The sequence below is a fragment of the Neoarthrinium moseri genome, assembly GCF_022829205.1.
Source record: "Neoarthrinium moseri strain CBS 164.80 chromosome Unknown scaffold61_Wmoseri_CBS_16480, whole genome shotgun sequence".
In the NCBI taxonomy this organism is placed as follows: Eukaryota; Fungi; Ascomycota; class Sordariomycetes; order Amphisphaeriales; family Apiosporaceae; genus Neoarthrinium; species Neoarthrinium moseri.
The window spans coordinates 203,958-219,872 of record NW_026055175.1 but is presented as its reverse complement, the minus strand read 5'-3'; the positions used below and the strand labels follow the sequence as shown (position 1 = coordinate 219,872).

At 54.2% G+C, this 15,915-nt stretch overlaps 6 protein-coding genes across 6 annotated transcripts; 3 read left to right on the top strand and 3 right to left on the bottom strand.

The window, feature by feature from the left end:
* Positions 1-38: 38 nt before the first annotated feature.
* JN550_011006 (uncharacterized protein) lies at positions 39-471 on the top strand (the record flags this gene model as incomplete). Its single annotated transcript, XM_049309324.1, has 2 exons — positions 39-137; positions 238-471. 2 exons carry the CDS (start codon positions 39-41, stop codon positions 469-471), a joined length of 333 nt encoding a protein of 110 aa, XP_049167097.1.
* A 483-nt stretch (positions 472-954) lies between these two features.
* Positions 955-1,629, bottom strand: JN550_011005 (uncharacterized protein; the record flags this gene model as incomplete). Its single annotated transcript, XM_049309323.1, has 3 exons — positions 955-1,129; positions 1,251-1,423; positions 1,516-1,629. 3 exons carry the CDS (start codon positions 1,627-1,629, stop codon positions 955-957), a joined length of 462 nt encoding a protein of 153 aa, XP_049167096.1.
* A 4,701-nt stretch (positions 1,630-6,330) lies between these two features.
* Positions 6,331-7,870, top strand: JN550_011004 (uncharacterized protein; the record flags this gene model as incomplete). The annotated part of the gene is made up of 2 exons (XM_049309322.1): positions 6,331-6,772; positions 6,825-7,870. 2 exons carry the CDS (start codon positions 6,331-6,333, stop codon positions 7,868-7,870), a joined length of 1,488 nt encoding a protein of 495 aa, XP_049167095.1.
* Positions 7,871-9,291: 1,421 nt separating this feature from the next.
* JN550_011003 (uncharacterized protein) lies at positions 9,292-10,233 on the bottom strand (the record flags this gene model as incomplete). The annotated part of the gene is made up of 1 exon (XM_049309321.1): positions 9,292-10,233. The coding sequence occupies one exon, from the start codon at positions 10,231-10,233 to the stop codon at positions 9,292-9,294; it is 942 nt and encodes a 313-aa protein (XP_049167094.1).
* Positions 10,234-10,494: 261 nt separating this feature from the next.
* On the top strand, positions 10,495-11,569 carry JN550_011002 (uncharacterized protein; the record flags this gene model as incomplete). Its single annotated transcript, XM_049309320.1, has 4 exons — positions 10,495-10,504; positions 10,609-10,883; positions 10,974-11,163; positions 11,283-11,569. 4 exons carry the CDS (start codon positions 10,495-10,497, stop codon positions 11,567-11,569), a joined length of 762 nt encoding a protein of 253 aa, XP_049167093.1.
* Positions 11,570-12,642: 1,073 nt separating this feature from the next.
* Positions 12,643-15,033, bottom strand: JN550_011001 (uncharacterized protein; the record flags this gene model as incomplete). Its single annotated transcript, XM_049309318.1, has 4 exons — positions 12,643-12,904; positions 13,102-13,185; positions 13,257-14,862; positions 14,931-15,033. The coding sequence occupies 4 exons, from the start codon at positions 15,031-15,033 to the stop codon at positions 12,643-12,645; spliced, it is 2,055 nt and encodes a 684-aa protein (XP_049167092.1).
* Between the last annotated feature and the right edge of the window lie 882 nt (positions 15,034-15,915).

Below are 15,915 nucleotides of genomic sequence, written 5' to 3'. Positions count from 1 at the left end.
CCCCCCCCCCCCCCCCCCCCCCGACATAGCCGCCCAGCATGGGTCTTGCGTACAACACGTATCTGGACAGCAATAAGATCTACGGGTGCAAGAACTGCAAGGCGCACCTGGCGAACCATGAGGACATAATCAGCCGCGTGAGTGTTTTTGTCTTTCCCCCGGGGGGTTGATGGTCCTCTCTTTCCCCATCTGCTGGGTTCCTGCTCTGCTGACATGGGATCTTTCGTCGCGCCGCAGAGCTTCCGCGGCCAGCACGGCAAGGCGTACCTCTTTAACAGTGTGGTCAACGTCGACGCCGGCGACCCCAGCGAGCGGTCCATGACGACGGGCCGCCACATCGTCCGCGACATCGCCTGCAAGCAGTGCAAGGAGACGGTCGGCTGGAAGTACGACAAGGCCTACGAGGCCAGCGAGAAGTACAAGGAGGGCAAGTTCATCCTCGAGGCCGAGCTGCTCTGCAATGTGAGTTAGTTGGCTTGCTGAGGGAGGGAAGAAACCCAGGCGCAGGGGCCTGGCCGTGGACGTTCGGCGGTGGTGGTCGTGGTCGTGTGTGGCATCTCTTGCATTTGGCTCGGCGTTGTTGGACTTGGTTTGTTTTGGGTTAGGGACACGGCAGCGAAACTTGTTTCTGGGAGGTTTCTGGATTCCGGGATGTCATGTTTCTACGGTCATGAGAAAGGGGCAGATCTGTTTAAGTAGGCGGCATGGGCCAACTAACGTTCTCCCTCACGAAGTGGTGCGGTCATATTGCTCCAGAGTGCATTGTCGAACCTATCTTCCTGTTCGAGGCGTCTTCCTTGTGTAGGAGGTACCTCCTTCTGTTTAAAGACCCCCCCGGACTGTTCTCTCTCCGCATTTCTTTATCGACTCTTGGGTTTCAACCCGTTCCTCTCTTTCCTTGGCAGGCTCCATCTTTATACCGTCTTTGGCTCTTCCACCTTGTATAGCAGCAGCTTAGTATTGCTTGGGCTGTCCCTTGATGTTGCGAAGGCGATGTACCTCGCGAAGGTGGCGGATAAGGTTGTGCCGGTTGCTGAACGTCTGGTTGCAGTCCACTTCGCCGCAAGGCAGACCTCCGCTCATGTCCGCGGTTGCGTGGCGCTGGTACGCCGAGTTGCCGTTGTGCTGCCTATAGGGGTGGTCACGCGAGTTAGTTTAATTCAAGTACAAATCTGTCAATAATCGAGGGGGGGAGAGCAGCCCGGTATCTAAAGAAGACAAAGAAAAAAAGTGAGGAAGGGAGCACCTACTTGGAAACATGCGAACGAATGTTGTGCGCTTGGTTCTTCATGATGGCGCTGCACTGCTGGCTCTGGTCGGTGAGCTTCCGGTGGCCGCAAACGAAGCTGCCACGGTAGTAACCACTAAGGATCACGCGGCCCGGGGTGTCCTTCACGGCAGGGGTCTCCCTGATCACTGTGTCCTATTTGCAACCGTGAGTAGAGCGCCATGGGACGGGTCGAAAATCGTTCTCATGAAGACACGAAAGCCGGGGTGTGAGAAAGGGTTACGTACGGCTGTCATGCCCGGGATTTTGAATCCAGCGTTGCCGCCCGGCGCCGCTGGAACAACTGAGTCAGGCAATCCCGGAATAAGCTTGCCATGCGCGGTCCCGTCGGAATCGCCCATCATGTCGCACTCCAGCTGAACCGGAGCCGGAGCTGGAGCCGGAGAGGCCGAATCGGCGGCCTGCGCGGTACCAAGACTTCCGTCGGAGCCGGCACTGGAAGTAGGGATCTAGATTAAAGTATCAATATGTGGCAGCTATCAAGACGGGATCCATAGTGATTGTTTAATGAAAGGAGGGACAAAAGTGAAGATGTGCTTGACGCGACCTTGTCCTGCCTTTGGTAGAGGAACCAGTCCAGTTCTTGGTGAACACGAGAATGGGGAGCAGAGAAAGGCGAAGAGATAAGAAGATATGGAACACTTACTGAGGATATCTTCAGCAGACCTTGCTTTGGTAGGCGTCGGTGGGTGTTGATAGCTGTCGGTTACTGCTGATTGCTGTTGTTGCAGTCATCGACGTTGCTACAGGCAGCGTGGGAAACGAAGACGCGTTTTTATAGCAAGGAATATTTTGGGATCACACTGTCCTTACTACTCACCTACGCACGATTTTGCTCGAAGCACAAATCAGGCCGATCGATTGTTTGCTTGAGGAGACAATCCAAACCCAATTTCCGTGCTATCCAGGTCATTTCATCCATGGGTGGTGAGCTCAATAGCAACCCTGTGATCGGCTTTTGACTGCCCAGTGAGGGCAGATTGTTCTGGGACGCATGCAGAGTGATACGAGCAGCCAAATTGAGTCTGCTTTTGCGTACCAAGCGTGTTTCAATGTAAAAGCGGACCCAAGATACATACATGGAGTGTCATTAGTACATATATGAAGGGCGGAGACCTTAGGTAGCAGAGAAGGGTTAGGGGGCATCGTCTCCAAGCTGGTGTGTAAACTTTCGTCAGCGGACCCTGAGCACAGCGAGCTTCCAAACCGTCAACTCGTCTGCGCAAGCCTCTGGGCGGATCCTGAAAATTATCGCCACACCGTGTTAGGTCTACGTTATTGAAAATATCGTATCTCGTCACAGCGATCCCTAGCATGTGTGTCTGGATAACTGATAAAGAAAGGAGATATTATGAATGTTAACACTAAGGGGTAACTGAGATGAGAAGATAAAAGTGGATGATATCTGTATCTCCTTAGGTTACACACGGTGATATGCGACGTGGGTGGTGAGCTTTTAAGCACTGGATCTCGACTCATTGACACTGGTTGTTTCTTCGCCCCAAGCCAGTGTGCAGGGAAGCCACAGAGATGAAGCCCGTGGTGCCTGGTCGATAGCATGCGAACAACAAGTTGAGTGCATCCGAGGCAAGTTACGTACACTCTTCAGAGTTCCAAACGAGAACCAAGTCCTCTCTGAATGAGGCTCGTCTGCTCACCTTCCGTCTCGAATCTTTAGTGTGATTCATCATCATGCACACCTCTTTGCTAATTCTCATAGTACCACTGAATTGACATGAGGACCGTAAGTGCTTGGATTATCATGGGTACTGGCTCCTATCGTCAGAGTGCCTTGGATGAGACTGATAATGAGACACGGTGTGGAGACCATCCTCTTAGTTTCTCTCATAGATATCGAACTTTTCAATTCCGCATCCTACGTTGAGACCTTTTAATGGGGGGGTCGCGCTCTTTATGCTACCAACTCTATTCTGCTGATTAGGAATCGGATAATTGGCCGCGACACATCCGTAATAGTACCGCGAGCAGGTAGTTGTCAGAAGCAAACCGCCGGACAGTCAAACACTGCAGGTAAATTGGGTATGTTGCCCTTCTTCATGGCCGGCGAACTCTCTTGACATCTTCCTTGGCTGTCCAGAAGGTATTCTGAGTCCCTTGAACTGGATATGGGCTGGACACGCTTGAGACTGCTGCAATAGTTACCCATGCAAGGAGAGCACATAAGACAAACAGAGAGGGGACAATTACCTTTTTGAGGGTGGGCAGTCATCTATTACTATTCCATTTACACATATTCTCAAGCGTGGTAACAGAAAACCGGCGAACAAAGTTTGCGGGTTGAGCATCCACTGTACACAGCTCGGGCACAAGGTGAGATCTCACTGTTGTTTTAATAGAACAGTCATCTGCTTGGAACGGGTATCAAAAATCTAGCTCAGCATTGTGGTATCTACGATGGCCTAAGAACAGCCACTTCAATACCTGCAAGTTCTTATGGAAAAAGTCGCTCTCTGCATACCAGAGCCCATGTCTAGCGGCGACAATCATTACGCAGTATGCTCAATGGGTGTCAACCGACGACCCCGACCGAGTCATCAGATCTGGATCTTGATTGTCAGAAGCTGGGTAACAGCATGATCTGGCAGGGATAGGAAAGAGCACTATGGTATCAAATTTGGAGGCTGTATCTTCAGGAAGAGAGATATAGAAAAACCATTGAGACACATTCAGATACTGAGCGTAATCTCTAGACTTGCCGGGCTCGTTGACGGCTATGGGCTTGTAGGCAGTCGCGACCAAAGCAGGCATCTATTATCCTGGGTGACACGAGTTAAGGATCATGCGTTCTCATGTACGTCCACATGCATGGCGGCCTTCGAAGCCTTTCGGAGGCATCGGTTCTCTCCTTGTACTGCTCCGTGGGCTGATATGCCACGGGGTGTGTGGCCTCTAGGCACATATGTCTCGACGAATGATACACCTTTCGATACTGGCAAATATGCCGGGCATGTTCACGGCTCCCATTGCTACACTCTTGAATCTCGTGACGCATTACCCGGGGCGAGAGCACTTGACTATGGTGACATAGAAGGAGCTGTATTGGTGTCCAGGTGTGTTGCATGGCACTTTTCATGGCCCTTTTGATGGCCCAGGGCTCGCAAAGTATTGCACCCCGCAACTTTCATCCTATCATATCCTTGTCTTTCGACGTGATCGCGGGCTGGACGACTATACAGGAAGCTACGACCATCTGGGTTAATGTGGGATGTTGGTTCCTCGGGTGTTGGTCGCTGTCATCTACGACTCCGCCCCACAGTCCGACCTTCTCTCTCACCTTTCCTTATTTTCTTCACACCGCAATCAGCCCCATGCAGTGCAATGCCTTCCTCGGAACAAGGTCGCAGCGGGCGTGGTAGTTTTCCTCTGCATAACGGCTCGTTCTCGTCCGCTCGACATAATTCGTCACTGCCTATGCAATGCATAAGTCGTGGGCGAATAACAGCATCTCGCGGAAACTTGAAGGCCGGCCAGATCTTTCCGCGAAGCTCTCAAGCCGGCGCCACCCACTCATGGCTCGGAGCAGTACTAACATGATGTGACGATGGGGCCGGAAATGCACAATGCACGACATTGATCTCCACCAGCTGCAATCTCGGCCAACTTTCCCTGCATGGTACTGCCGAATTCGACAAACCCTTGCGCGGCGCTCTCGATTGGGTCAGGCTGCTGCCGGAATAAAGTGGTTGGAAACTCGCATTGCATACAATCTGCACCTCTGGCAGTAGCCAATGGCTCTTTGATGCAGTTGGAAAGGCGATATTGGCCGGAGTCTTCGTGCAACACTCCTTGTATTGATCCGACGCGGTACGATAAGCAGCATCATCGTGGTCAGTTGACTTGATTCCGGCCCGCTCGGACGGCCACTTGCCTCGGCCAAGGTGTGATGGTCTGTTTCGCTCGCGGCCGTCACTGATTAAGTTTGTTGCTGCTGAGCGCCACGACACCCCGGCATATCCAAACTGGGAATAGAAGTAGCGGTCTGGATGCAGCCTTGTGAGCATTCGCTGTGCCTTTCAAAAGTACGATCCAGCTAATAACATAATGCAGGTCAGTTGTCATAAGGCGGAGGGAGTGTCTTCTCGACATGTGAGCCCGCTTCTGACCTTGTGCCCCCGTATCCCGATGAGTTGGAACTTTTGTCCCGGCCATTTCATTTGTTTCTTAGGGTTCATTGAGCGGCTAAGGCGCTGTCAACGCCCTAGTGAACTCGCCTGATTGGGCCTGCTCCAGGGTGGACGCGCTTACGCTCGACTTAGCAGCCGCGAGGACTATAAGAAACAAACAGTTTAGCTACATGTCCATTGCCGATATCTGGTTACACGTCTCGAACCCAAAAATTAATATCATTGCCTTCGTCCGCCATACGAACGATGTTTTCGGCAATCTGAGAATCTGCCAGCCCCTCAACTCGCTGCCTGCTCTGTTAAGCATGCGGCGGAACGCAACGACGGTGGAGCCATCTCGCAGAATTATGGGTTGTCGCCTCATATCACACACATCATGTCTTTTGACGGGTGTTGTCTCGTCTATCAAGGGTACTACCACATTGAATATTATCATTGGAGCCCTAAAGTAGTCTGTAATCTAGCGAGGAGGTGATATAACGAAATGGGTATGCGCTGGCCTCGGTTGCCCGATGAGCACAACGGCGGACCGGCACGCTTCCGTTTCGAGGAACCTGAATCTGCAGACCAGTCGGGTATGATTTGGCCTGCAACCCGGCCAATTCGGGTCCTGATACGCCTGAATTTTCTGCATGCACAGCCCACCACACCTCGGATCATAATCCCATGGACACAGGCTCAGGTCACAACCAGTAATAGTGCCCTGTTCCTAGAAACAACCCTATTGGGTCTCCCGCAGGGGATCAGGTCGATGGGGATATTATCACGCATACATATCTCCTCACGGCGCAGTCCTTGTGTCCAGGGAACTCAACACGGTTTTTTTCTAATACTAGGCATGGCCCCCACGAACTAGGCCGAAAACATTCAACACGGCATCACAGCAGCTCGCCCAAGATGATTCAGACAGCAAAGATTCCCAACTTGATCCGCGCTCAAGATTCGTTCATGCCGATCGATTCGAGGGGATTTCTGTCGAATTGTGCAATCAAAAAAGACCGAAACGTCATTTCTTGCGAAGATGTAAAAGAGCCCACCAATACAGCCGATGCCGATATTGAAGAAGCAGTCACTACCAGTCGACCACTGGCTGTGAGGGGTCAAGGAAACTACATGTACCTGGATGATGGCCGCGAAATATTGGACTCCTGTGGTGGTGCCGCCGTGGCTTGCCTTGGACACGGGGTACAAGAGGTCATTAACGCCATGATGAGCCAAGCGGCTGATATATCCTATGTTCCATGGGGATTCTTCGAAAATAGAGCTAAACTAGCTTTGGCCCAATGGCTTTCCAGAAGCTCAGGGGGGCATTTTCAGAAGACTTACATAACATGCTCTGGTATGTCACATCGTTGAAGTTTCGGTAGAACTAACATGGTGACATTGATTAGGATCGGAGGCTGTCGAAGGAGCCATGAAGCTAGCTCGAGAGTACTTCGTCTGGAAAGGGCAGCCCCAGCGCGTGAACTACATCTCCCGTGAAGAGTCCTATCATGGAATCACCATTGGCTCTCTGAGTTTGGGTGGGCACCTGTCAAGGCGGGCACCTTTCGAAGACTTACTTCTGTCCAAAATATATCGCATCCCTGCTTGCAATGCCTATCGACAACGACGCCAGGGTGAGACAGATACGGCCTACGTCGCTAGGAAAGCGTTGGAATTGGAAAACATGTTCCAAAAACTCGGCCCGGAGACAGTTGTGGCCTTTATTGCCGAACCCGTAGTCGGAGCTGCGTCAGGCTGTATTCCATCAGTTCCCGGCTACATCAAGGCAATGAAAGCGATATGCGATAAACACGGGGCCCTGTTCATTTTGGACGAAGTCATGTGTGGCATGGGAAGAACTGGAACCACACATGCCTGGGAACAGGAAGGTGTTATGCCAGATATACAGACCATCGGCAAAGGGCTTGCAGGTGGATATCAGCCCGTGTCCGCTATCTTGGTTGGAAAGAAGGTGTTCCAGGAAATGGAGATGAAGAATGCAACGTTCACGCATGGCCACACCTACCAGGACCACCCGGTCGGGTGTGCTGCGGCCTTACAGGTCCAGCAAATCATTCAAAGAGACAATCTATTGTCGAATGTCCAAATCCAGGGAAACCTCCTTGCAAAGCTCTTGAAGGAGAAATTGGGTGGTCATCCACATGTTGGCGATATACGGGGCCGCGGGTTGTTCTGGGGCATTGAGTTCGTGGAAGATAAGGAAACCAAGAGACCGTTCGAGCCAACTCTGCAGATATCTCACCGTGTACACGACGCGGCCATGGCACCGCCAAACAACCTGGCCATATACTATGGCCAGGGTTGTGCTGGAGATAAGAAAGGAGATCATGTCATGATCATGCCTGCTTACAACATTGACCGCGCCACAATCGAGGTTATTGTGGACAAGACCGTTGCCGCGGTGCAGAAGGTTTTTGCAAAGCTCCATTAAGAGCGCAACTGATACGTTTTCCATGGTGTATCCCTTTCCACGAGTGTCTAAGGGTCAACGAGCGAGTAATGTGTTCATAAGGAGGAGGACAATGGGAGATTGGATCCGCATGCGCCATTATAAATGCGCACTTTGAAGAGAGATTCGGGAATTACTCCGCGTATAATATTGCTGATGTATCCTTTTGCTTTTGGCCCTAAACAAATCCCCTCTTTTTCACCCGTGCGTGTTCTTGGGAGTCCGTTACAGACAGTCTGATGCCGACGGGAACTTGGCCGACTCGCAACCCAAATCCGCAACCAATCAGTGACGACCCGAGCGATGTAACTGGGCCCGCCCTGCAGCAGTACCTAGATGCCGAAGTCAAAATAGGCTACTTCCATGGGTTAACTGCCAGCTCGCACCCCGGGCGCTGAAGAAAACGTGCATGCGTAGGACCGCGGGTACTGCACCCAGACGGCGCCCCGTCGGCAGGTCTGGCCCCAGTAGAGTGTCTGCCTGGCCGGGTCACAGGCTCAAGGCGATCTATTCGTCCGAGTATATGCAGACCGGGACTTGATCCATCCCCTGCTTACTACTCGCGAGGTTGCCGGTCTGATTCTTCCCGGGTATTACCTTCAGGGTCAGCTATATGATGAAACTAACATGGATTCACAGTCGGTATCGAATGGTCTGATGCAAGGGCAATGTCTAGCTTCGTCATGGAAATTTATTGGGTACTTCATATCTCATATCAACTTGTACCCAGCATGCCCATCCTTGCCTGCATTACAGATGGGGGATCCAATCCTCAGGCAAGGGGAACCTATACACATCTTGGTGGTTTGCGACTGGCGAGGGTAATGTCTGCTAATCTGGTGCTACTTAGTGTTACCACCGATGCTGCACAATATTGCAGAAGCCATGTGCTTCTGCTTCCCTGGTTCTCTTGGTCCATCAGCGCTGATATGTAGCCTAGTCCAAGCCCACGACACAAGCTCAGCTCCTCCGTGTCCTTTTGGTGGCATGCCTTTCAAGCATCTTAGAATCCAGAAGTGGGGAATGTCACGGATTTGAGCTGCGCGTTCAAGTTGTAGCGGAGTGGTCTATCTTGACCGAATTGAAACCACAAACGGTCAAGATATAGGGTATATTTCAACCCATTGGCGCGTTCACGTCGTTAGAATTTGCTTGCGTATGTCGACCTGAGAGGACCGGTCATGCTATAACCGCCTGGGTGTGTAGTAAATAGAATTCTTGGCCACCAGCCGAAGGTGCTCTTGAATCCCGTAAATAAGTGGTTGTGTGACCCAACAGTGTACTGTGTACATCCTGCGAGCCGTCTCTACGGTCGGGAGAGACGGACTCTTCGGCTGCCATATCAAATCCCGTCTTTCTTGAGAGATACAAGTCGTTGGGCAGATGTTTGGCCCTAGTCACTTTCACCTGCGCCGGCGCTTCATCTTCCCACCACGACCACCACCGCCGCTGCCCTGGATCTCCTCGACGTCCCGCTTGCTCAGGCGCAACATGCCGTTGCGCAGCTTGCCGACGGCGGGGGCGTCGACGGCGCGGTCGCGGCTGCCGAGGCGGCGGTCACCCTTCTTGACCTTGGCGGCGGCGGGGCGCTCGAGGATGATGCCGTTCTCCTTGGCCTCGCGGCGGCGCTTGGACTCGCGGGCGGCGGCGGCGCCCTCGATGCCCTTGCGGTGGGCCATGGGCATCTTGGCCTGCTTGTAGATGCTGGCCTTGGACCCCAGGGCCGCCAGGCGCAGGTCCGTGGCCAGGTGGCGGTTGCGGCCCGCGTGCGCCGTCGTGTCGACGCTGGTCCCGATCAGCGACGACGACACCTTGGACGGGTTGAACAGGTGCGACTCGGACAGCAGCCGCTGCAGCGCCAGGTCGTTCTTCAGCAGGTCCGCGCTGTCCTCCTCGGTCGGCGTCGGCTTGGCCTTGGCCTTGCTCGCGGCCGACGCGGACGAGGCGAGCGACGTCGGCACGCGCGACGACAAGTAGGCCTTGGCCTCGCGTTTCGAGAGCGCCGCGGCCAGCGGGTTGGCGGTCGAGGGTTTGGTGTGGTCTACGACTTCGACTTCGACGGCGGCTGCCTCGGGGGTCTCGTCCGACTCCGAGAGCCCGTCCCACTCGTCGCCATCTGCCTCTTCGTCTTCTGACAGCGACAGAAGGGAATCTGCCCGGTCGTCCTCCTCCTCTTCACTATCGTCCTCTGCGGAGGCCGAAGACTTCCCTGGCTTGCTGTCGGGGAGCGGTGCGAACTGCGCCTCGAAGTGTCGGCGGAAGATGGCCTGGGCCTCCTCTTCCGAGACGGCGGGCTCTGCGGCGGCGGCAGACCGCGATTTCCGCTTGCCGAGTACGGTCGCCATGTCGCAGAATCTGAGATTGCGCCAAGAGCGTGGTTCGCGAGACGTCGTTACAGAATGTCTCCTGTGATGGGACGATCTGAAGGTCCTCGGAAACTTTTTTTTTCTTGCGTTTCGTAGACTTGGGCAGCCTCGTTGCACCCGCTGGAAGCTAGTGCTTTTCGGCCAATTAGCAGTGGTTAAGGTGCTGGGATATGATCAGGTACAGCAGTGCCCCGCGGCAGCCTCGCCTGATTTGGGGAGCTTTTTAGGCGTAACCCCACCATGAGATTGAGTATGTGGGTGAGTGAGGCTGGCCATAAGAGAGTTTATGAGAACTTCATCAATAGTCCCTATTCTGGTGAGACGGAACCATGACCCGTTTTCGCCCCTGTATAGACCTGCACGCAGGCCAGGTCAAACAGATCGTGGGCGGAACCTTGGACAGCACCACCGCCGAACTGAAGACGAACCATGTCTCGCTGCATCCCGCGGGGCACTTCGCGAAGCTGTACAGAGACAATGCCCTGACGGGGGCGCATGTCATCATGCTGGGCCCCAAGAATGATGAGGCAGCCACCGAGGCGCTCGCAGCATGGCCTGGCGGCCTCCAGGTCGGCGGCGGTATCAATGACCGGAATGCGAAGGAGTGGATTGAGAAGGGCGCTGAGAAGGTGAGCGAGCACACCATCCTGCCGTGACCATCGCCACCACCATAGCACCTCCCCAGGTTCACAGTGAGGCTGATAGATTGCCGTTAGTAGGTCATCATCACATCCTACCTCTTCCCAGAGGGCAAGTTTAGCCAGGACCGGCTTGACGCCGTCCTGAAGGCCCTGGACGGGGACAAGAACAAGCTGGTCATCGACCTAAGCTGCCGGCGACAGGGCGACGACCGCTGGTTCGTCGCTATGAACAAGTGGCAGACCATGACGGACATGGAGGTCAACCAAGGTAAACTGCCCATTTTTTTCTTTACTCCATACTTCATATATATCACACGGGGTCCCGTGTTTCTCCGTCGGTATCGGGCAGCCAAACTAATCTCCGGGGTTTCGCTCTTGCGCCCGCAGAATCCATCCAGCAGCTCGAGCCCTACTGTTCCGAGTTCCTGATCCACGCGGCCGACAACGAGGGGCTGCAGAAGGGCGTCGACGAGCGGCTGGTCGGGCGGCTGGCCGAGTGGTGCAGCATCCCCGTGACGTACGCGGGGGGCGGCCGCCACCTAGAGGACCTGGACCTGGTCAAGCGGCTGAGCGGCGGCCGCGTCGACCTGACCATCGGCAGCGCCCTGGACTGCTTCGGCGGCGACGGCGTCAGGTTCGACGACTGTGTCCGGTGGAACCGGAGCCAGGAGTGAGTGCGGAGGGGAGGGGGGCAACGCTGGCTTCGTTTCGACTTGGGGAAAGGGCTCGACTGGAAGATCTGACTAGGGCTCACTGATTTGCGTGGACGAGGTTGCTGCCATCACAGGAGGTAAATTTCCTCGTCACCCAGAGCGCCATTGGCATACGACTACCAGGTTTTATGTTGGGAGACTCGACGTCATATGAGACAGCAGACAAACAACATTGCTCTGATAGGTATTTGAATAAACCCTGGCAACAAAATTCCTAGAAATTCGTTAGGATGTATGTGGTCGTCAACCATGTTCATACATGTATTGTAGTACGAATGCAACCATTAAAATTGGCACATTGCACTGTAAAAGACATCTAGTATGTGTGAACACATCAACATTTCTATGAATCTCTCAATATTTTACGTTGTTTTGATCCTCGTTCGTGATCTTTCTAGGTCTGTTCGACCCATCTCGTCACCTGTCCTGCTCTCGTGCGATGCCTGGTATCATCTGCGGCTCGCCTGCCCCGTCCTTCCCCGACCGCAGTAACTACAAGGGAAATAAGTCTTAACAAAAAAAAAAAACCAAGTCAACAAGACTATATATACACATGGGTGCGAGGCCCGCCGCCCATTCCTTCCATCCCTTCGATCGGCCATGCAAGAAAAAAGCAACTCGAGTCCAAGGACGGGACCGAACCATGGTGAAAGAAAAAAAAGAAAATCATGGAAGCAGAAATATCAGCCGCCGCTCTATCGTCGCGTTTTGGTATCCCTCAACTGTCGAAATGAAATATGACCGAAAAACAGTGTCGTTGACTCGAGAAAAGAAAATGATGCGTGTGGGCAAGCCAGGTCAGGCGAGCCGCATTGCCCCTCTCTCATATGGCGACATCAGACGCCGCTCGTCTCCCACATATGCGACGAACCCAGTCCACAAAACCCCGTGATGCCAGATGCCCGCGTCGTTGGAAACCAACGAGCTAGTAGTTCGTGAAACCCTTTGGAGAAAGGAAAGAAAAAAATCAAGGCATATCCGATCATGATGCAAACCCGCTGGAAACGACAAGAATCTAAAATGACTGCGACCTCCTACATCATCGCACCGGCAGGCGTGCTCATGGTCATGGGCATGCTCAGAGTCTGGAGACTGTTGTAGGATTGTTGCGACATGGTGGTGGCAGGGCCGTGAGCCATGGAGTTGAGCGACGCCGGCATGTAGCCGTTCTCTGACGTTGGAGAGGCTTCCTCGAGGGAGCCAAGATGGTCCTCACCCGAGTACTCCTCCTCGTCCTCGCCCGACAGGGGGAAGCTGCCATCAGCGCCTTCACCGCGGTCGTGTGTTCGCTTGTGTCTGCAAGGAAAATAGTTAGTCTTGAGTCCCTCGTTGTTTCAAGCCGCACTGTGAGAGTTTGATGTTGTGGTTCGTGTTGTGACTTGGATTGCTGGTTCATAATTTCGCATCTTCGAGCTCGCACCGTACATCGTAACTCATCACAGGTTTCGTGCGTACAAAAGAAATATACATGTAGGAAAAGGTTGGGGTCATACTGTGCTAGGTTGTCGGATCTGGAGAAGGCCTTGCTACAATATGGGCAGATGTAGGGTCTTTCTTGTGTATGTGTTCTCACGTGTCTAGAGTTCTTGGTTAGATACATGCGCGGCGCAACACACATGAATGAAGAAAAGAAAAGTATCGGTCTTACCGCTTCAGGTGCTCTAGGCGCTTGAAGAGACGGCCACAAGTGGGGATAGGGCAAGAGTGCGACTTCTGGGGATACGGGCCGAGCTCCATGACCGTGGCAGATCGGGCCCGCCTGACGACGCTGGGTGCTCCGCCGTGCATCTGGCCACGCTCACTCATGGCGTCGCCGTTCATATCGTTGTGGCCCATCTGGAGGTAGTCCTGATGCTGGAGCGCCAACGGGTTGAGGGCGGGGCTGCCCTCGACAGTCGACAGGGGAGTGCCATGTCTCGACATGTCGAGCATTTCCTTGTGCTGCTGGCTTGCCATCGACATCTGCGAGTTGCTGTATGCCAGGCCCGGTGGCGATGTCTCACCATCGTCCTCAGCCAGAGGGCCAACGGACGCCGAGACGGATCTTCTCAACTCAGAGGGTCGGTGTGCGGCAGCCTGGACCTGAGCAGTGGCGGCAGCGATGGCAGACATGGAGGGAGGGATGGAAGAGCGACGTCTCCTCTGCTTGTAGGTCGGGGAACCTTCAATGACGGAGTAAACATTGTTGGCACCATAGGCGCGAGAGAACTGGGGGCCGGCCAGGTTGGACGGTGGCAGCTGAATCATGCCGTTGAGTCCGTTGACACCACCCATGTGGTCGGGAATGGCGGTGTACAAGCCAGTCTCCTCGTTGGCAATGTACGCCGGCTCGGCGCTCATGCCCATAGCCTGCTGAGGAGGGGTGATGGGCTCGAATGAGATGCCGCGGTTGCTGTAGTCCTCGTACTGCGAGGAGACGAAGGAGGGTGCTGGCGAGTACTCCAGGCCGTAGGCTGGCATGGAGGCGTGGCGCTGGTGGCCCTGAGCAATCGGGACTCCATTCTGGTTGTACTGGACACGAGCGTATTCAGGTTCGCGCTTGACCATCTGCTGGACTTGAGGAGGCATGGCCGGGGCCATCGCCATGGTCTGCTGATACTGAACCATCGTGTCCATGCCATCCGCTAAAGGGGCCATGCTGTGGGGGATCATCTGGGGAGGAGGCATCGAGTCCATTGCCCTCATCACTGGGGATGGTGCCTGGGACTGGGGGAAAGAGACCTGCTGGGCGTTGAAGGAAGATGAGTTGGCCTGCTGGGCCTTGGTGAGCTGCTCGTAGAGCGACTGCGACGAGTCGTACTGGAAAGACAGAGCAGGCTCGCTGACGGCCATGGTCGTGGCCTCCTGGCCCATCTTCTCCCTCTTCAGGTCTCTCTCCAGAGCGTCCAGGAAGAGGCGGTCATGGGGTACGCTATACCAGTAAAAGACCTTCTGCTTCTTTTGCGTTCGGATGCAGTTGTTCTTGTACAGGAAGTCGAGGAAGGGGCTCTTGGGCTCCTCGAGAGATGCATCAGTGCCGGACTTCAGATTTCTCAGGTCCGAGAAGATGCCCTCTTCGAACTTCTTGGAGTTCTTGACGGGTCGGCCAAAAGCCTGGAAGCGGAAAGACAGGCAGCGGACAATGTCGGTGCCGGAGATGTGGAACAGGTTGTTCCATAGCACACAGGAGACATATTCGCCGGTGGGGAGCAGAAATCTGCGAATGTACTGATCCGGCTGCCAGTCGACAGGGGCAGAAATGAGGAAATATTTCACTGCGGATCGTATAAGCTGCCTGCATTGCCATTTTTGCGGCCCACGCGAAGGAGGGCAGAATACTCACGGTTATCAACTTGTTGCAGAGCTACCTGCGCATCATGTGGTAATGCTTGTTGGGCCTCTGTGCTCAGCATGAAAGTCTCTGGTTTTTGGGGTGCGGCCGCCATAGCTGCGGACTGCGTGTACATTCTCTGTACAAGCGCGACTGCTGCTCAGCGGGACAGGAGGGTCCAGGTATACACCGGGTCGCTTACGCAAGGTAGAGGACCACGATCCACCAGGGTGGTGTTCTTGATTAGGTAGTAATGTAAATGGCGAAAACAATGACTAGTGGGTGCAGCGGCAAGGTGCTGCAGGTTCGTGGGTTTGGCTGCTGTGCTATGGGCTCCAAGGCGCTGCCTTTCCGGACAATAGCGTTCAGCAGTGGTGGGGTGGATTTGCTTTAGAAATACGTCGAGTCCAGCCCGCGGGTAATTTTTTGTTGTTTAGCACACGATGATTACAACGCCCCAATTTGCCTCAAGCGAATGGGTAGGCGAAGCCGGTCGGTGTGAACCTTCAAGGCGATGTAAGTTGGTCGAAAAAACGAGGCCAAATGATCCGATGCGATCCTCCGTCCGTCAGTGCGAAACTGTGCGCCGAAGTGCGGCGATGGCGTCGTGTCAGTAAGCGCGAACCCGCTGCTAGACTGGTGTCCTCGACGGCCCAACGCGGAGCGTGGAGCGGGGACGACGAAGGGCGAGGGCGAGAGTATCGAACCGAAACAGTGACGACCGGAGAAAGCGGCAGTGTGGTTCGTCGTCGTCAATTGACCGGCAAAACAGACAAAAATAATCAACAAGACTCTCCCGAGGACTGTGAGTGATGGGCCACGCCGGGGCTTCGGGGGACTGATGTCGTGGGTGAAGAGAAGCGTCTCGCGGGACTAGGTGAACTCTTTTTGAGGGGTGTGCAGCTCTCCGGAACAGATGATGGAGAGAGGAAGTCTGCAACACAGCAAGTCACGAGACGCGAGGGGGGGAGAGATGGAGAGAGAGAGAGAAAAGGAA